The 21795-nt window shown below is 39.5% G+C and overlaps 1 protein-coding gene across 22 annotated transcripts in view; it reads right to left on the bottom strand.

Moving 5' to 3' along the window:
* ATP2B2 (ATPase plasma membrane Ca2+ transporting 2) overlaps positions 1-21795 on the bottom strand; it is a 375734-nt gene that overhangs the window by 55104 nt on the left and 298835 nt on the right. For all 22 annotated transcript variants that reach the window (XM_056501190.1, XM_056501182.1, XM_056501187.1 and 19 more), the window contains 2 exons: positions 19601-19815; positions 17578-17820 (listed from right to left, as the gene is read on the bottom strand). In XM_056501190.1, coding sequence (XP_056357165.1) covers positions 17578-17820; positions 19601-19815 — 458 coding nt within the window. The remainder of the gene's footprint in view (positions 1-17577; positions 17821-19600; positions 19816-21795) is intronic.

The following is a 21795-nucleotide window of genomic DNA, read 5'->3' as shown; positions in this document are numbered from 1 at the left end:
AACTTCTCCTGCTATAACCTCATTATATTGTGATGTAACTTCCCTCTGGATTCTCAAATTCATTTAAGAATCCCTAATTAAAAATGCAAGTGCTTGTAGTGAGGTGTATCTGGAATACAGTGGACATGAAAATCTCAGGAGTCACAAAACCTTTTAAAATCCAGGTTTGTTTACTTAAATAAGCTTTGTTTTCCTGGCACTGCAGGCACAGGGTTCCTGAAACCTGGCAGGAATTTCAGGTTTCTCAAAGCAACAGAGAGCCTGGGTAGTGATGGGGACCAGGGAAAATCCATTCCTCTGGGCATTTTATATCCAACTCTTCTCATTTTAGATCTAAATCCTCATTTATGCTTCTCTTTGCCACTGAACTCAGTGAAAATTGTCATTGAATTAAATGTGAATGTGATCAGGCCACTGGAACACTCCTGGAACCCAAAGAAAGACAATGTTTTCCATCAAAGCCAGGCAATAATTAATTGAGAGATATAATTTCATCATGCCCCAATGCCAATGGATATCAAGAAAATAAAAACCTCCCCACATTTCTCAATGCAAAACAAAACCTGAATATCAGAGTCCTTCCAAAATTACCTTTATTTCAACAAAAAGTAGATCACGCTCCCCTGTTCCTACCGCAGCCTAAAAATAGATTTCTTTCAGGGAACATCTTTTGAATGCAAACACGTAAGCAAGGGGGAAAAAAATCCCCGTGGAAAGAAAAGGAACAGACACTTGGGAAAGGTTTCAAAACCTGACAAGTGGCCACCTCCCTGCAGAGCAGCTGCTGTCTCCATGTTCTTTGTGCATTACATTGGGGGCAAGCATATGGTGCTGAGAGCTGGCACGGAGCACTTCCTTCCCTGCACTGTTCCAGCTCAAAATCTATATGCCAGGAGCAGCCTCCTTGCAGATTGCTCTTGACAATCCCTTGCAGAAGCTGCTGCCTCTGAAACTTCCTGCTGGGCTGCAGCTAAATTTATTTCTCGCTGGATTCTGTGGTTCAGGGCACCTGGGAAACAAGGACAGCCCGTGGGGTCACTCTGAAGGATTCTCTGGGAACAGCTTCAGTGACTCCTCAGAGGATGGAGCTGATGCTTTAGGGTTTTAGCTTTTATATTTTTCATGTATTTGCAATCCTGCAGTTCTTTAGTGTATAACTCTGAGCTCCACACCCAGTGCCAGCTGCTGCTTTCCCATTCTGCTCAGACACAACAATTCCTCTCCAGCCTGGCAATCAAGGACACCTCACTGCCCCAGAGCCCAGAGATGGGAACAAAAGTGAATTGGGGGGAGCAAACTTGGGGTGAATGACTTCATTACCTGGAGCTGGAATTGGGAGATTAACCCCAATATGCAAATGGACCAAACTTAATATAAAAACCCCATGACACATCATCCATTTTGGGTGCAGCCCCTGGGGGGCTTTGTCTGCCCCAAATGTACCTGAAGACTTTTCAATAAATAGAACTGCTTTTATTGCCTTAATTCTGTCTGGCCTCTGTTTGTCACAAAAATGCATCAGAGGAGGAAGAGAGGGGAGAGGGAGCTCCAGCCAGGACCTTCTGCTCCCCCAAGTCTCCTGCAATCTGTTCCATCAGCTGCTTGGAAGGGACTGAGCCAGGACCTTCCCTCAGTCATGACCCTTGCAAAATGTTTTTCCAGCATTTCTCCCTGACCCTTGGGATTATTTACCCACGACATTTCAATTGAGAGCAGCTACTCACAAGTAGAAGAAGCCCCAGACAGATGTTTAAAGAGTTGTGGCTACACCCAGCAGATAGAAATGGGTTTCTAGGTCAAAGTACAGCTGCATTACCAAGGCTTAAAAACACCAATCCAAAGCCAGTATTGACCTGATGGCAAGTTTGGATTACAAAGGGAGTTTTCAGAATGGTTTCACTGGGAAATAATTGATTAATTAAAGGTTTTAGGGAGAAAGATAACATTCTGGGCATGACTTAAAGGGGTGCTCCAACTTCTTAAATGAGATTAGGAAATAATTCCCATTTTTGCCGTGACTCTTTACAAAACCTCCCTTTTCTCAGTGCCCCTTCTAATGTAAGAGAGGACTCTACAAGAAGGCCCAAGTAGTCCTAAATTAAAATGTCAGGATTTCCCACATTATCTGAAATCTTAATTTGTTGTATGTAGCTCTCCTGTGTTCTACAGGTTGAACTACTCCTTTAGGATAACAATGACATTAAATATTCTAATTTATGAACATGAAAAATGAGCTTTGCTAGAATACTATATCACTATTGAGTGTTTTATTCCAGCCCAGCATCACAACAGGAAAACAGGAAAACAAAAGCTTTTTAAAATTAAATTGCAAAGGATTTCCACTCCATACTCTAATTACTCAAACAAAAGACAAAATAGACCAGGATGCACAGGAATTTTCTCTGTGTAATTAAGCAGGTTATATGTAAAATTTAAAATAACCAAGAAAGATGGATGGTGTTCAAACCACATGGTATTTTTATTTTTTAATTCCTAATACTGCAGAAAAAACTACTAAAGAGCTGTGGTCCTATCAGAGATATTCCCTTGCTACATAATTTTAATCAATATTTTGATGTAAGACATCTAAAGCAAGATTAAAACATCCTAGAAAATATCAAAAATATATCAAGCCCTGAACTGAGATCAGAACAGATTCCCTACAAACACCTGGCAGCAGCTGTGCACCCTTAAATTGCTGTGAATTTATTCCCACAAGGTCTCTGTGTAGGAAGAAAAATCAGCTTTTCTATCTGATCTTTGCAACCTGGAGGGCAGAGCTGGAATAATATTATTGATCACAGTTTGTGCTCACAGAGTTTGGGAGTTTCAGAGGAGCTTCCATGCTGATGGTGAACTGTGTTTCACAGAGCAGGATGGTTTGTGGCATCACAGATTTCTGCTTTCCCAGCTCAGAACCAGCTCTGCAAGGTACAGGCTGCTGAAATTCAGTTCAAGTCAAAAGTCACCTTGGATTGGGCTCAGCAGAAGGGGTTGGGGAAGCACAGCTCTGACCTTGGGGCTGGTTGTGCACCCAGGCTGCAGGACTTTCATTCTGGCCTGAGCCCCCTCACTGCATTTACAGCCCAGCATTTCAAACTTTAAAGCCTTGATGGCTTTTTCCTGTTTTTTAGCACAGTGCTGAGTAGATTAACACCAGTTTTCCCATTCACTTATATTTACCTGGTCACCAGAAAGTAAATTTATCTCCCTTTAACCTTCAAAAGATTAAAAATACTTTTACACTGAGTTGACACAGATCTCTCCCTCCATTTCAATTCCCAAGAACTAGAGGTCCACCACCCTTAAGGAGAACAAGCCTCTAAATCCCTGATTTTGATCAATTTGCACCATTTTTTGGGTCCTATGGTTGCACATCCATAATTTCCAAGCCCTATGGCTCATACATTTGGAATTAGCTCTAAACCAGACAACAAAAAAAATGCTTGGAAACCCTTTAGATTTTACATTCCCTGAGATTGGATATATTTTCCCAATATTATTTGATTTGTTACATGTGGCACATAATGGTGCTACACAGAAAAATATTAAATGCTTTCAGAAGTGTTAATACAGCTTTTCTAAAATAAAATCATTATAGGCTTAAACAAGAACTTTGTGAAGAGCTTCTGACAGAAAAGAGGGGGAAAAAAAGACAACATTCACCTCTGACAGTGCCATGTATTTTCAGAGAGAAAGAATCAAACAGAAGGTGATGGGAGAAGGAAAAGTGGTTTTTGCTAATTCCCCCTGTATTACCAGCTCTCTCCCTTTTCCCCTTATATATTTCCTGCATGATTTAAACACTTAAATATCTCTGTAGCAGGCAGAGGGACACAGAGCTGTTGTAACATCAGAAAGTTTGAATTTGAAATTGGTGAGGAACAGGCTCAGTAGAAAAAATTGGGTTTTACTGATTGTGTCAGTAATCCAGCACATCAGCAGCATTCCTGGGCAGCAAACAGGACTGAACCAAAGGAGAATGCAGAGAGGTAAATAATAAATAATCACATAAATAAATAAATAGCTAAAATTTCACCAGGGCTGCCCTTTATTGATGTGTCCCCCGTATTTCTAGTCTGAAAAACACAAAAAAAAAAGGGATATAAGCTAATTCCTTCTGCTTCCCTTCACCCACAAAACCCCAAGACCCATAGCAGTTCCTTCTCCTGGGAAAATGGCACCAAAGAAATCACCTCAAGTTCTCACTATTTCCTTTAGGCACCAGTAGCCACCACCAAAAGTCTCCCAAAACCAAGGCAATTTATCCCAAATTCTGACTGACAGGTAAGGAATTGCCAGCTCATTCCACATCCAGACAGCCCAAAATGAAAACACCAAGGGATGTGGAATCTGCAGGCTGGAATCAAAAATGTAAACAAGATTATTTCATAACAACAAAGTTTTACATTAAGAGGTTGCTCTAGTGGCTCCTGAATTACTCCATGTTGGATATCCCTCATGGTTATTTAAATCTTAATGCCCAAACTTGCCAGGAAAAGGGTAGCAGGGATTTGTGTCTCATTCCTGTCTCAGATTGCAGGAATGCAGCAGCCAGAAGGATGGAATTATCCAGGTACAGCTGGAACAATCAGCTCTCCATCACAGCTGGAGGACATCCAAAGGCTGCCTGCCCCAGATTAGCTGGGATGCAAGGTGATGATTTCATTTTTGGGAGGATAGGTGTTTAGATTATTTCATTTTTGGGAGGATAATTATTTAATGGTTTTCCCAAACCAAGGCAATGCTGTGGCACCACATCATTCCCCTGAGGTGGGGAGAGTTTGGTCAGCTATAAACTGATATAAAAATGGTGTATTTCAGCATCCTGGCATCCAGGCAGCCCTGCCCTGCCTGCAGTGATGCAGTGGATCAAGGTGACATTTCCCAGCAGCAAAGCTGATGTGGCTCAGTGAATCTGGGCTCCTTTCAGCTCACAGGACAGGGACAGGCAAAAAAAGGATACAGCCCCTGGATTCCCCCACAAGTTGGTCTGAAAGAAGGAGAAATCAGGCATGAAGAACAGACTGAGAGCCTGGTGTGACAGTCCCCACTTCCCCTGTCTTTGAACCTCACCTATTTTTGCATTCACAAAGAGCTTTTTGATAAAAACACCTTAATTTTAATAGCAAATAATTCCTCCTCTTAATTTGAAGGGTGTATCTGCCTTTGATTCACGTTATAAAAATAAAAAAGGCAAAACAATACTGCCACAAACATGAAAACTGTTGATTCTTCTCACTGGTTTAAGATGGATAGGGCAGGTTTGGACACAATTTTTGAAAAATTAGAAAGTTGCTCAGGGCTGTGTCCAGTGGGATTTTGAATATCCGCAGAGAGGGAGACCCCAAAACTTCCATGAGCAACCTGTGCCAATGTCTGACCACTCTCACCACTAATTCAAACAAAAAATTCCTATTTCTTTCAGCTTTACAACCAGATGAGAAGAGGGATAGCTTTAGCAGAAGTAGTTAGCAAAGCTAAATTTTACCACATTTATCTATGTAATTAATTTAATTTGGACCAGAGCAAGGTCTTCTGATTTCAAACAATAAATATAACAACTGATAACATTTAAAAATTAAGAATATCTATTCATGTAGTTTAACAAAACCTATTCTAAGGAACCAAACACTGACAGAGATGTGACATTTGTGCATCACAGTTCAGCAGTGACTCCATAACCTAAAGATATTAATTATTCCTCTCCATCTCCTTTCTGGTTCTCTGAGTTGAGCTTTTTCCTTTTGTAATAAATAGTCTACGTTCCAGGACAAAAATAATTAAAACAGAAGGCTGGAAGTCTTTTAATTTAATAAAATGCAACTCATTTTGAAAAATCTCTCCATTCCAAAGGACAGTAATTCATGGCTGGATTTAACCAGGGGTACATTAATGCACCACACCACAGTGCCAAGAGTGAACTCTGCCTTGGTATGAAACTACTGATTAATTCTTAGTGATGATTAGGATCCTCCAGCCTTGATGTTTCCAGATGAGATTAAACTGAATTTTACTGGCACAGATTTTTCTCCACATTTCCCTCAGAGGAGTCTTGGCATATTTATTGCACTAGAAGACATTATTCATCTGTATTTGGCACCTTCCTATTGTTATTGATCAAAGCCATTCCTACACTCCCTTAAAACTTGCCATTTCATGACAATTTAGCTCTAAATTTGGAATATTCCCTATTCCCTGTCCAGACACTAAAAACCTGCCCTCTTGTCCTTTTGTACAGCCCCAGGGAAGGGACAGTTGTTGGATTTATTCTGGTGCCATCCCAGCTTTAAGTGCAAGAAGAGCTGTTGACAAGTAACCTATATAATCAAAGTAATTAGGCACAGCAATTGTTATCAGCTTATTTTAATCAACAACTAATTCACTTTAAGCATAGTCTCAGCACAAGGATTCTGTTTGAGTTTGCTAGAAAGAAATCATTTCTCCATTTACCAACATCAGCAGAGCCCAGACCTGAGTGACAAAGGGACAATTCCTAAACCAAACTGGGAAAAATTAAGAGATTTGATCAATTTCTATTCCCAAACTGTCATGAGTAGCAACCAAGCTGAGCATTTCTCATTTCAAGAGAGAAATTTCATTTAGTGGCAGGGCTGGAATTGGAGGAACAATCCAGTTCCAATGTCCCCAGTCCCAAAAGCACATTTCCAAATCAGACCCATGGGATTTACATCAACACTAAAAGCCTTAAAGCTTCTGCCCTGTGGCTGAAACCATTTGGGTTTAAGGAAATATTTTCTTTGTTCCAAGCAGCATTTCCAATCTGGGAAATGTCCTTGGAGCCACTCTACTTCAGCCAATTTTCAGATTTTCCCCTCCCATCTCAATCCTTCCTCCCACCAAACCAACAGAAATATTCAATGATTCTGACCACATGATCCTCAAACTCCTCACCTTTTATTAACTACTTAACTCTTGTCAGCAAAATTAATCACATTTTTTAAAAACACCTCCACTGGTAGCCTGAAGTGCCTCTCATGCCTGTTTTGGCCTGGTCATCATGCAAGAATTTAAACCACAAAGTTTGAAACCCATCCCCTAATTCTATGGTATCTACATATACCCACTCTCATTTCTATTTTTATTACCTCCTCTGTGCTTTTTTTAGCTAATTAGAAGTGGAAAAACCAATCAACCAAACATCCCCTTGCACAAAAATCCACCTAAACCCAGTCCCTGAAAAATATCTGCAATATCATGTGAAAATTTTCATATGAAGAATATGAAAAATATGAACTGTGATAATAATCATAATGTACAAGAATTTAATCAGGCATTAAATAACAGAAAATATGTGACCTTTACAGATGTGCATCAAAAACCTGAATTTCCATAAAAGAAAGAGAATTTACTGATCTGTCCATCCAGTTTTCACATGCAGAAAACTTATCAATACTCTGGGGATTGTCTGTTCTTCTATGAAATAGAGCCAGATAGGAAAACTAAATTTCTAGAAAGACCAAAGCAAAGATTAATCTTAATACTTGCTGCCTTTCTGGTGGCACCACAATTTGTACAGTGGAAGGAGCTAAATTTAGTGAGTGCAAAGCAAATCTAGCCACATGAAAAAGGAAGTTTTTTCACTTGATTGAACTCCTGATTATAGCCCATCATAATTACAGATTTCTGTTAATAGTGCTCATTTCCAGAGTAAGGAGAAGGTTCTTCAAGCAGGAATCTAAAAACACCAAGAGCAGATACTTCACTGCTGATACAAAATGTGCTCCACTTTACCAGCACATATCAGCTGGAACTATTTTTAAATTGGTTTTGGTTTGTTCCATTTGGGGTTTGGGAGGCAAATGGATGAGATCAAGTGGATATAATCTGTCACAGTGATCCTTAGCTAATATATTTTCTCAGAGGGATTTTTTAATTTTTTTTTTTTTTTTGTATGATTGGTGGGATAATGTTTGGGATGCATTCTAAATGGAGTCCCCAGGACTTGTCAGGACAGCAGGAGTGATGCCTTGGCTGGGCAGAGCAGCAGACAGAGGCTGCAGCCAATTTGTGCCTGATTATTCATTCAGGAGGAAACAGGGCAGCAGTGATGGAGAGCTGGAACATCCTGTCCTTCTGCAGAGAAAAATCTTGTTTCTCACCCCTTCCAAATGCACAGCCCCTCTCTCACCAGCACTGGGCACTGCCAGCCTTTGGAGTGAGGGGAAATGGAAGGGGATGGAATAAATGGAAATCACAGGAAAATAAAATAAAAAAAAAAGACATAAAAAATCTGCAGTGGAGCTGTTTAACATGCTCAGGACTTTCCTTAGGGCTGTGGCCATCTTCTGCCCAATGTCACCCAGAATTTCCCAAGGACAAGGTGTCCCAGTGTCCCCACAAGGAGCCAGCCACGCTCTGCTGCTCTGTGTGCTTGCACCTGCAGAGGTAAGGCAGGCTCACAGATTTATTCCATTGATCCCATTCCATTGCTTCCATTTGTTAGGGCAGGCTCACTGTACTTATTCCATTTATCTTAAATTTTTATGATTTCTAGAAGGTTCTTTTCCATGCAAGGTGTTTGCACAGCAGCTCTCTCATTTTTTTTCAGTGATGCTGAGGGACTGGATGGTTTGACTGAGTTAAAACAACTTAAAACAACAGCTTTTCCTTTGCAAAATTCCTGTTGCCTCTGCAAGGCTCCAGCAGGGAAAGGGATTTTTTGGGACACATCTCCTGCTGCTCCCCTGAGAATCTGGACCCATCACACCTTTGCTCCTCATGGACCCCTGGTAACAATTCTCCAGGATCCCACCCAGCCTAGAGGTTTTCCAAAGGCTCAGGATTTTTGGACACCTTTCCACACTCACAAATAACCCAGAAATAAAATTCATTGTATCCCAAAGGAGCCAAGAGCTTCACACACAAGATGAGAAAATTGGAAGGTTGAGAGAAAAATGGGCTCTACCAAAGTGAAGCATAGATTTTGCTTATCATATATTTAATACCAATTGTCTCAGTTATCTGTGTCTCAAAAAGAATGTAATATTTTGCTTACATTAAAAGCAAATTAATAGATCTTGGGACATGCAAGGTCAGTCACAAAGAATAGCAATGAAAGTCAATTTAAAATCTTGCTCAAGTCTGCAAATAACTCCTGCCATTAATTGCTCTGAAATCAACACATTTTCTGTCACAGACTTTATTCCTGATCCAGTGTACTTCAGATCTTGTACCATTTGCAGTTTTTTGGTGACTGAGGACTGTTTTTTTTCCCCAGAGGAATAAACCACATTGGAGCTCTGAAAGTAAAAAAGAAAACCTAGTAAAACTGCATTGTAAATAAAATATATATTTACACAATATAAATCTGAAAGGAGATTAATTTCCTATTTCATTATGAGGTGATTCACCCACCACATTGATTCCTGTTTGTGTACCTTATAAAACCAGCACCACTTTCTGTAAAATTGGTATTAAATCATCACATTGGAAGGTGTTATCTTCCTGTTTCTGTGGCTGAGAGCACAAAGAAAACCCACACTAAAACAAAATGTGCCTGAAGTAATTGGTTTACACCAACTCATGTAAAAACAAAGGCTCCCATCAGGAAAACATGAGAACATTCCCTGAGAAGTGTTCTCCACAGCCCCAGCAGACATCAATCAGCTCCAGGCTGTGACAGCTCCACCTCAGCAGGGTGGCACGGGCAGGAAAAGGAGCCCAACACCCTCCAGTCATTCATTTTCTCTAAAAAAGAAAAAAAAAAATGGTCCTCAAATGCTCAGACAAGAAGTGATATTTATAAACCCTGATGAAAACACTGTGGAGCACCTTGCAGAAAACAATTTTTTTTTTTTTTTTTTTGGGAAGAGCTGGAGGTTATCCCCACAATGAGAAGTGAATTTTCTCATGCAGGACAAGAATAAGAACATGAACATAGGATACACAACATAAAAGAAAATTCTGTGAAAGGCAATAGGAAAAACGTCATAGCAAGTTCAAAATCTGATTTACTCATTTTCATACAAGAAGGAAAAAAAAATCTAATGTATAAAATGATATTATGATAACAAAAAGCTTCCAAGTGATTTTAGATTAAAACCTGGCAGTGAATCCCCTCTTCTGCTCCCAAATCTCCCCTTCTACCCCAAATACCCCTCTCTGCTCTCAAATCCCCTCTTCTACCCTAAATCTCTATCTCTGCTCCCAAATCCTCCCTCCTGCTCCCAAATCCCCTCTTCCTTGGCAGCTGACTCCATTCCACATCTCACAACTCACAAAAATTTGAGATTTCCTTAAAACCCAGCTTTTTTTTTGGCAAGACAAACCCCTCAGGCCAAGGGCAGGAAGAGCAGGGTGGGATTAGGGCTTGAGCCAGGCTTTGCACACCCCAGCCTTGCCTAAACACAGTTATTTCAATTATTAAGTCAGCTGCTAATTTAGGGAGAAAATTTGGTTTTGTACCTCTCATTCTACTCAACTGCAGAGCCAAGTGATGTGTGAAGATCATTACTTTCTGCTAATTACCACTCCTAGAAGCACAGACAATTAATTACATCATCTATTATCCCTAATAATTATTATTTACACAGTAAATAAGATGGACACTATAGGTTGGGTTTTTTCCCTGCCTAATTTATCCTGAGGAAATGCTTAGCAAGGGCTTTATAAAAAAGGTTTTAAATATGTTGGGGGGGATTTTTTGGGTGATGATTGTCTTGCTTTTATTTAGAAAGATTTTCTGCTCTGCATTGTGTGTTCTCATCCATAATTTATAGCTGCTTACACACTTGTGTAACACTGGGAACAAAATTACCTAAAATAATTAGATTAAAATAAAATTTTACCTAAAATAAGAATTGTTTCACCTAGGAAATAAAACATCTTTCAAAATACACAAATTTTTATTAATCAGCTCAATCAATTTTCAATCAAATCAACCAAATTTTTCATTTTAAGTGGCTCAAATGCACCACTTAGCTGGAGACACAGACAATATTTTAATGCTGTCACCTGAGCTCTTCAAAAAGAAGAGCACATGCAATTTTCACAAACTTCCAGTACCAAACTAATTGAAAAAGACAAAATTGAAACTGAAAGCAGCCAATAAATGACTTGCAGCACTATCCAGAAGCTGTTGGATTCCTGGGATGCCTTTCCTGATCTAGACCCACCCTCCTGGTGCCAGCCTGGAAATCACCAGAGGCAGGAAAAGAAAGCCCAACACATTCACATCATTCATTGTGCCAACATATTTTGTTAAAAAAAAGAAAGAAAAAAGGGAAAAAAAGTGTCCTAAAAGGCTCAGACAACAAGGAGCAATATTTATAAATCCAGATGAGAACACTGTGGAGCACTTTGCAGGAAACAGTGATTTTTAAACCTGCACTTCTGGGAAGAGCTGGAGGTTTTCCTCATAGGTGAATCTGATTTTCTGCTAAGCAGATTTTCTTTTGTTCCTCCTGGTATCCCATATTCAATAACTTATTGCACCCCAAACTATAAAACCTGGGGCAGTTTCATGAGCCCAAATTCCAAACTCCAAATTCCCTTGGTCTTTTCCAGACAGGACTTTCTCCACCAGCTCCTCCCAGTACGTTTTTCTGAGCCATTTTCTGGGTGGCTTTAATTACACAAGGAGAGGATTTTAGGACTCCAAATGTATTCCACAGTGCAGGAAGGTGACTCCAGCCTGCTGCTCCTTCCTCATCCAAAACCAGTGGCACCAACAAGGAGCTGCTCCAGTGCCATTACAGGGCTAAAGTGAAAAAATTAACATTTGTTACTGCTGACTGATTTCTGTATTGTTATATGAGGATAAAATCTTTGACAGACCTGTCCTTCCATAAATACCTGTCAATTAGCACTTCTCCTCCTCACCAGCCTTCAAACACAAATTCTGAAGTCGTGACAGAGTGTCTGAAGGGACAATTTACTTTTGAGCACTGCCTGAGGAGAGGAAGCAGAGATAAACAAACATTCTGAAGGATGAGCTGTCACCAAAACTCCCTCAAGCCCTTCTGTACCAACACTAGCACTGCAAAGCTCCCTGTGGACAGAGCTGGGATTTGGAGCACACATGGTGCAGATAAACAGGGAAATCCAGACTTTCCTTTCCTTTCCTTTCCTTTCCTTTCCTTTCCTTTCCTTTCCTTTCCTTTCCTTTCCTTTCCTTTCCTTTCCTTTCCTTTCCTTTCCTTTCCTTTCCTTTCCTTTCCTTTCCTTTCCTTTCCTTTCCTTTCCTTTCCTTTCCTTTCCTTTCCTTTCCTTTCCTTTCCTTTCCTTTCCTTTCCTTTCCTTTCCTTTCCTTTCCTTTCCTTTCCTTTCCTTTCCTTTCCTTTCCTTTCCTTTCCTTTCCTTTCCTTTCCTTTCCTTTCCTTTCCTTTCCTTTCCTTTCCTTTCCTTTCCTTTCCTTTCCTTTCCTTTCCTTTCCTTTCCTTTCCTTTCCTTTTCTCCTTTTTCCTCTCCTTTTCCTTTCATTCCCCTTTTTCCTCTCCTTTTCCTCTCCTTTTCCTATTTTCCTCTCCTTTTCCTTCCTTTCCCTTTTTCCTCCCCTTTTTCCTTTCTCTTCCCCCTCTCATTTTTCCTTCCTTTTCCTATTTTCCTCCCCTTTTTTTCCTGTTTTCCCCCTTTCCCCACAATTTGCCCCATTTTTATGGCTCTCACTCCTCTTCCCATCATTTCTTTTTCCCACAAACCTCTGGCCTGGCCACTGGAGCACCTGATAAATGACTGATAAATGATAAATAACTAATAAATGATAAATGACTGATCTTTTCCAAAGACTCCCCATCAACAGCTGGAGCTGCCACCTGTGCCTTGATGTCAGAGGCAGGGAAATACAGAAGGAATAAACAGGATTTAAGCTGTGCCAGTTACTCTGCTGTCATTTAAATTATCATAAATGAAAGCTTGCCTCAATTTAGAATTACTAATTTATTTTTTTTTACCACTTTCTGTCCTTATATTTTGTGTCTGGAGGGGTTTTTAAAAGTATTTATTTTGACTCATTTTTAGCAGCAGTGGGGGAACTAAGCTGGATGAAATAAGAGATGGCTTGAACCTTCATGTGCAGCAAAAATAAATGGGAAAATCATCTGTAATTTAACACAGGGAACAAAGGGCTTGAGAACAGGCTCTAAGCAAACCATACCTGAGAGTAAAAATATCTTTGCAATTCCATATGCCAAAATAACTCACAGAGGCAGTTTGGAGGTCAAAAGCTGTTTTCTTATGGTTCTCCTTGGAATAAAAAAGGGAATTCTGGTGACAGATAACAGCAGTTTCCTGTAGCAGAGTGCCCTTGGCAGAATGCTCTGCTGCTGTAGCCTCAGGCCACAGAAATTCCCTGATTTTCTGTGATAAGTGTGGCCTGATCTCATCTGTTGGGGCTTGAGCTTTTGTAAAAATGAAATTTAAAAAACCTTTCCTGAACAGTCAGGGTCTCCTTCTTCCTTTCCATGTGCAAAGCAAAACTTCAAATAAATACAGAGACACATAAAAATAAAATAAAATAAAATAAAATAAAATAAAATAAAATAAAATAAAATAAAATAAAATAAAATAAAATAAAATAAAATAATAAAATAAAATAAAATAAAATAAAATAAAATAAATTGATAGAATAGAATAGAATAGAATAGAAAAATAAAATAAAATAAAATAAAATAAAATAAAATAAAATAAAATAATAAAATAAAATAAAATAAAATAAAAATAAAATAAAATAAAATAAATTGATAGAATAGAATAGAATAGAATAGAATAGAATAGAATAGAATAGAATAGAATAGAATAGAAAAATAAAATAAAATAAAAAATAAAATAAAATAAAATAAAATAAAATAAAATAAAATAAAATAAAATAAAATAAAACAAAAAAAATATATATGAAGGTAGATAGATAAAAGAAAGGTCTATTCTCTGTCAGATAAGAATTAGGGAGCCACAGGCAACCACAGTTTAAAAAGTGACATTTCCATCCTCCTTCCCATCTCTAATAACTTTACAGATTAATGTGTGGAGATGTATGGAAAAATCCATAAACATACCTACTACACCTCAGTTTTTGAAATTATTTGGTAGGAAGCTTCCAAATATCCATATTCCCAAAAAAAGTTTGAAGATTGTTGGTTTTTTTTTTAAGAAGATCTCACTATATTGAAATTGTTGGAATTATGAATGGTTAAAGAAAATTCCAGGAATTTTCTATTGGCTGAATGATAGGTATATGTAATTATTGAGACTTTTTTAATCTGATTAAAGAAATTTTTAAAAGTCAAGAGTAATGCAAGTATTTCATAAATAAAAAATAAATAAATCTCAAAGAAAGAAGCATATTCTGCACTTTGCACACCTTCCCAAAGGCTGTTCCTGGCAGGAACATTGTGTCTCCCAGCAATCAGAGAGCTGTTCTTGCTTGGGATGCAAATATATTCTCCAAAAAAAAAAGAATTTTCACCTGGCTGCCACATCCATGTTCCCACTACCAGCAATAGATTTGCATCAATTCTTGCAGAGCAGCTGTTGAGCTAAAATCTTATTTTTTGTCTTTCACCATTTCACTTATGTAGAATATTTCTTTTGGCTTCTCTATATTATGGGTGTCTGATATTTTATTATTTACCTGCTCTGCCTTTCAGCTGCAATCTAATTGTCTGTACTTTTTGTGTTTTATTTCATTTTCTCCTCAGGTTTTACCCAACAACAGCCCTTTTGTCCCAAAAGCTTTCCCAGCTCACATTCATAACTTGATTAATATTTACTAACATATAGACCAACATATTTTTATTTTATTTTCTTTGGGAAAAGGGAGTGAATGTGGAAGGGAGTGAATGTTTTGTGATTTTCTGTGACATCTCTTCCTTTGGTTCAAGGTTTGCCACCACATCCTTCCACACTCTGTCCAAATGCACCAAACCACAGCCAGAGCAGCACTAAAAACTCCTCCTGGAATTCCAGATATTCACCCAGAACAGGCAAAAGGAGCCTTTAATCCCTCAGCACCCAGCAAATAAAAATTGGTGTTAGATCCTCACAACAACAGCTCCAGCTGGGACTTTTCCACTGGTGCTTAAAATCCCTCATCTAAACCCTAATTGTGGTGTCTTCTTAATCAGGCACATCACACCCAGCCAGGAAATTAACAGAAGAAATACCTTTCTAATTAAAACTGGGATTATGAAAGCAAGAGCTGCACAGAAAAGTCCAGATCAGTGGTTTTTTTTCATCCTTGATGTCCAAGATCAATGTGCTCCAGCTCCAAGTGCCATCAAAGGATTCCCAAAATGCAAATTCTGCTCTCAGAGTGGATCCTTGCAGTCCCCATCACAGCTCACAGGCAAAAATGATTTTATTTCCATGTGGAAACAGGGATAATGAGCAGAAAGGTTTGCTGGAGAGCAGCTTCACACAAACAGCAGAAAAGTTGCTCTCAAGCTAAAGGGATGCAAAATCAGCTCACCCAGCAACTTAATCTTGGAAAGCAGTAAAAAGAGCTATATTTAATGAAAAAGCTATATTTAATGATGCCATTGTTCAGTTGGAATAATTTGTGTTTAATTTCTTAGGGAAATTCAAATCTTTTATGCCAAGCACTGATATTATTCCCTTTTTATATTTTTTATCAATGGTTCAATTGCCCCTTAATCAAAAGACAATGCAGGAGGGAATATTTCTCATTCAGCAGAGCATCTTGACTAATTTTATGGTCCCATATGTGATGCCTCTGAACAGAAGTTCACACAAAGAGCAATTTACAGCACACACGTAGCTGGAGAGCTAAAAATAGAATATGCAAAACTCAGTCTTGGCAGCAGAGCCCTGACAATGCCCTTTGGGTTTCAGCTGATATTCACAATTTGATTAAACATGCTCTAAGGATGAGTGCACTCTGTATTAGCAGGAAGGAAAATAATTCTGTATATTTATCCTGGAAACAACTCCCTCAGGTATTTTTTTTTTTGCTGTATTTATTTGGGATGCAAAAAATAAGCTATGGAGAAATATCTTGTATCTTAAAGTTCAGCTTCAGCTTGGTATAAACTGTGAATAAAATGAAATCCCCTGAGGTTGGAGCTGTGGTTCTCATGGAGTCCATATTGCAAAGCTTTAGTTCATAAGAACTAAAGATCACCATTAATTTTAAACAGATGAGTTCAAGCAGTCACTGATCTGCATCCAGAGGATTTCACCCCTTTATCAGTTTAGAATCAGCCTCTGTGCAAAGCTAAAAAAGCACTGAAATGGTGAAATATTGACTCTAATAGGCACAGAGAACTAATTCCAGCAAAGAGCAATGAAGCCAAGCCAGAGTAAAAAGAAAAAAAAATATTAAAATTATATTAAGACCATTTTAGAACTAGTATTGACCAGAAATGTTTCAGTAAACCACAAGACAGATTATTAAACCTAATACTGCAGATGGGGAAGTCTGGTGATTGCCCATCTGCTCTGGGATTCAGGGGGGGTGATCTGGTGGGGAAGCTGAGCAGAAGCACTTTGGTCCTGGCTTTGATCTCCAAATGAACAGCAAAATATAAAACTCTGTCCAAGCCTCTGCCAGTCACACCTGACTGAAAAACCAACCAATTCCCTGCTGCTCCCTGGGAATGAGGGGAATCCTGCTGGCACTGGGAATGTTCTCCCAAAGCCTTCCCAAGGTCACACTCCATGCCTTGTCTCCATCCTGGGTGTTCAGGGTGTTGAATTCTCTTTCTCCAGCAGCAAGCACCTAAGCTGACTTAGGCTGTAACATTTAAATACGGAGTATTTTGCTCTCCCCAGCAATCAAATGTTGCACTGATTTGTGAGAGCAGGAATTACCCAGCAACAGCAAACTGTTCTTGCTGCTTTACAAGTGCACAAAGGAAATTCAAGGAGCTGCTGCCATAAAATACCCACTCTGAGTTATCACACACTATTTGTTTTCTCTGATTGTGTTCTAAAAGACCACTTTAAAAACATGAAGTACATGCCTGACTTCATTCTGCAGCTCAGCACAGACCTATAAAAAGGACAATGCATATATTCATAAAAAGAAAAAAAAATCTATTTGTTCAGCAGCGTTAACATTCAGCTTGACCTTTCAAAGAACAAATCTATTGGAATTGCAAAAATTTTCAGCCTCTTAATTAGCTCTGTACAGAAGAATCCAATGCCACAAGCAAATAGGATATTTCCATTCTGGCCTCCTTGTACAGAGTGAATAAAATACTTCAGGATGTAACTCACTTGAAACCAGAATGAGCAAAACCTTGCTGATTTAACCAATCTTTGAGCATTAATTGAAATTTCTTAGACACACAAAAATCATTTTGCACAACTGAAGGCTCAGTGAAAACCACATATTCGTGTTCCCAAATTCATCTGCACCAGAACTGGGCCACCCCAATCTAACAACAGCAAATTTTTAAATGCCTCATGGTCTTAGACAAATCCCTGTGCTTGAAGAAAAACAAGTTTTTAGAGCACCTGTTCTCATTTTGAGGGTGTAAAAAGTCACGTTGAATGCTTCATCACGAACTTAATGCTTCACAACCCAAAAAAAAAACCCCAAAATTACATCTCCTCCCGCTCGGCCCCCCTTAACCTTGTGAAGACGAACACCCTCACCAGAATCTTGGTGGTGTAGGCGCTGTTGATGGCGATGGCGTTGACCAGCAGCTCCATGGTTTTGGCAGGGATGGAGTCGGGCTCGGGGATCTCCTTGTAGTGCACGTCGCCCACGTAGGCCTGCACCACCGTCATGCGGTTGGTGGTCAGCGTGCCCGTCTTGTCCGAGCAGATGGCCGTGGCGTTGCCCATGGTCTCGCAGGCGTCCAGGTGCCTCACCAGGTTGTTGTCCCTCATCATTTTCTGGAGGGGGGGGAACCCACCAAAATTGTTAGAAGCGCGTCGCATCTGGTTTTGGGCCGTTGGAAGCGCAGCGGCGCGCGGCCGGCGGCGCTGGGGAGAACGTGGAGTTCTCCAGAGCAGAGCCGTGCTGGGGACAGCTCTGGGGGTGGAATTGCTGGCTGGGTGGTCACTGGGCAGACTCAGGGGTTTACCATTTCTTCAGGTTTGTAGTTTATTATAAGGGCGTGGGTGTAAGAGAGAGGGTAGAGCATGGAGAGTAAGAGTGTAAGAGAGAAGAGCAAGGGGGTAAGAGAGAGCAAGAGAGCAATTTCCTGTTTACAACACAATAACTATTCTTCTATGATGAATATTCTAATTTCCAATAACCAATCCAATCCAATGTACTAATTTCCTAATATTTGCATGCAACCTATAGAAACTACTAAATTACCATGTTTTGTGGCTTTCTTATCTGTAACCCTTATCTTCAGACCTTTCCTGCCAGGCTTGGGACAGGATGTCTGTTGGTTCTTTGGTATTTGTGGCATTTGGTATCATCTAAACAAAGGAAGAGGCCTCAAGCCTTGCATGACTGTTTTCAGCTTATACATCAAAGTATGCCAACATCTCTATTTCATCTGTTGTTTCAGAACTACTTGCTAGGCACTTATAAGATTTTTCTATTCCCTCCCCAACAGCCAAAAACCCCAAACCCAGCTACAGACAACCAAGCTGGGCCCATCCCTGAGATAAACCCAGAGTTGCAGTAGGTTTGCATTTTAAGGAAGAGCTGGAACAGCAAAAATGTGCTAAAGGAACAAAGACAACAGCATTCTTTAAACATTATCGTTATAGCAAACATTTTGTTTTTTTTCTTAACACTGCTTTTTCTTAACACTTTTCTGACCACTGATAATATGCCAGGATATTATCTGGCAGCATGCAGATGGACCACTCATTTTGGGGGAAAAGCAAAAGGGAAAGAGAAAGTGAAAATAAAAAGGGTGTCAGAGGAAGGACATCAGGAGAATGAGACAACATTTTCAAAGCATTTACATTCTTCATTAGCAAAACCCCATTTTGAGACTTGCTGCTTTTTCCTAATAATTGTGACATTTGGCTACATAGAAGCCAAGAGGTTCCTTCCTAAACTTCCTAAGTTAATTTGTTTACATGCCAAATGGAAATAAACTTTACACCATCCTCATGTAAGATTCCCAGAACTTTTAAATCATCTGATTAAATCGCTCAAGTAATCCCCAAATCCAGGATTTTAATCCTCTTTAATTTCCTAATAGAACCATTTACATTGACTTCAAAGAACTGCAGCTGCATTTAAGAAAAGTACCTGAAAGCTTCAGTGAAACTTAATTTCTCTGAGAAACTCCAATTTCTCTGAGAAGAGAAATTTCTCTTTCCTGAAGACTTCAAATCCTTGTCAAAACTTTGTACAATTGCACAAGAAAATTTGATACAAAATTATTCTATGTCAAAAGACTGGACTATTTTTCAGAGTACATTCTGCTCAACAAACTCCTGGTTCCTTGGAAATTAAGTAGGTATTTTTACTGCTTGATATTCCTGCACTGTGCAGTTTTAAGGAGATGTGTTGGAAGATGTATTTGCATTATTGTTAGAAACACTTTCAATATGAGTTTTCTTTAAAGCAATTTCATGAGCTTTTTGAGTACATAATTTTCAGACCATTTTTCACCCCATCTGATAAAACCTGAGGACCAACCCAGCAGTGAAATCAAGCACACAGAACTTTTCTCCCTGGGTTATTTTGAATGTCTCTTACCTTCACAGAATAAGCCAGAGAAATAGTGACAGCAAGTGGGAGTCCCTCAGGAACAGCAACCACGAGCACAGTAACACCAATGATGAAGAATTTAACAAAATACTGAACGTAGACAGGAGTGCACTCAGGCAGCCACTGCTTCTTGTTGACCACAAAGGTGTCAATGGCAAAATACAGTACCAAGATGATGACAGTGATGGCAGACATCACCAGACCTGGGAGGAGAAATCACAGTTACCATCAACCCCAACACCACTGAGAACATGAGCAATCAGAAATTGGGGGTTGATAGGAAATTATTTCTTTCTTTGTGACATTTTTCACCGGTACCAATAACAATGATCAACTGTACAACGAAGAAAAACCATTGCCATAATATATTTGCAGCAATCATCCATTCCAGTGCACAAGAAATTCTAGGGAATTAATTTTTAAGCACTTTCTGCTGCCTTTAAAGCTTCCCAGGCAGTTCTGCTGTCACTCAAGCTAAGTTTATTCAATTTAGCACATTACTTTGCCTGGTACAACATTTATCTGGCTTTTCAACCCCCATCTTTTACAAACTACTTGTCTATCCATATTTAAACACCTTTCTTCTAAATAAGTATATCTTTAGAGGCTTGAGCAAAGCAGTCTCCCACAGTTTATGTTGCTGTGTAAAATACTGTAGAAAAGCCCTACAGATGTGTCTGGGTGAATATAAAGAGGCAATAATGCAAATTACCCACAGGACAGTTTTTTCACTGGGTTTGTTTAAAATGTGATTAATACTGCTCTTTCCAAGGTGTCCCTTTTCAAAGGAACATCTGCAGAGTGTGATTTTCATGAGCAGAGGTTCCAAAGAGACAGAGACACCAATAAATATTGCACAAAATTCACAAAATATCCCAAGCATTCCATCCACTCTCCCAATAGCACAGACTGCTGGGATAACAGCCCTGCTCCACAGTTTTGTCCCTGGGTTTGAGTAAATAAATAAAATTTCCATTATAACCTCAGCTTTGCTTGCTCTGACCAGCCCTGTCTGGCAGGGTTGTGTGAAGCACTTAAACCTGCCTTTTTGGAATACATTAATTTCTCCCTAATGAGATCATAGAGTAGAAGGAGAATGCTGTGAATCTCATGTCTTGACTGAGGTTTAAAAAAAAAAAAAAAAAAAATTGGTACAGCTGAAGGATGCTAAGGTTGACAGGAAACAGATGAGTCAGGGAGATCATTCTGTGCCAGAGGATAAAGAAAAACCCATTAAAATATTGCACAGGCAAATACTCCTGACAAAGCAAGACATCCCCATAGATTGCTCAAAGCCAAAGAAAAACCAAATGAGGCAATGATTAATTAATTTAATTCCTGTTCCTTGCCACATTCTGGTCAGAAATCCCTGCACAATTACTTTAAGGGTAATGTTCACGTGCCTGCCAAAATACCAGAGAGAGCAGGAGGGAAGGCAGTGCAGAAAGTTATTTAATCCAAGGAATTAATCAGGGGAAACAAAGGAGAAATATGAATTGGGGCAAGGCATTAAATTGGATATCAGGGGTGATTATCCCAGACTCTGTTCAGGCAAAGGGAATTGGCATCAGGGGGTTGTGTGATCAACTCCAGTGATGAGCTTAAAAATGGATGGGAAGGGGAAAAACCAGACTGGGGAAGAAGGCTGAGGGAGATGGAACAGAAGTAAAGGGATCTTGTAGGGCTCAACCAAGCAGCTGAGATCAAAATCTCTTTAACACCACGAGAAAAACAAACCTAAGGAACTTTAGGCCCTTATGGAAGATTTCCACTCTCTACCTACATGTTGGAGAATGCTGCTCCCAACATCAGGTGGTTCTGGATACAGGAGTGTGGGTATTTGGGGAGAAGAGAATGATTTGGGGATCCATGAGAGGGAAATACTGTGTGAGTGATATTTTGAGATGGTATTAGGGATTCTGAAACCGTGTACTCCCAAGTTCTGAGGGGACAGGAAATTAAATACATAATTACTGCACTTGGGAATATTAACCCTGAGAAAAGCTGCATTTCACTCTGATTCAAATATTCATTACAACCCCAGTTGCTCCTTGACATCCACAGCAGATTTTTAGGAGAATAAAAGATCTCCAGCACCACGCACTCTCCTTAGAACCCCTTTGTGACGACCCATTTCCAAATTTTGCCGGGGTCTGAACCAGCTCCCCAGCCCTCTGCCCCCT

Source organism: Oenanthe melanoleuca, chromosome 12 (assembly GCF_029582105.1).
Source record: "Oenanthe melanoleuca isolate GR-GAL-2019-014 chromosome 12, OMel1.0, whole genome shotgun sequence".
In the NCBI taxonomy this organism is placed as follows: Eukaryota; Metazoa; Chordata; class Aves; order Passeriformes; family Muscicapidae; genus Oenanthe; species Oenanthe melanoleuca.
This window is presented reverse-complemented; position numbering and strand designations above follow the sequence as displayed.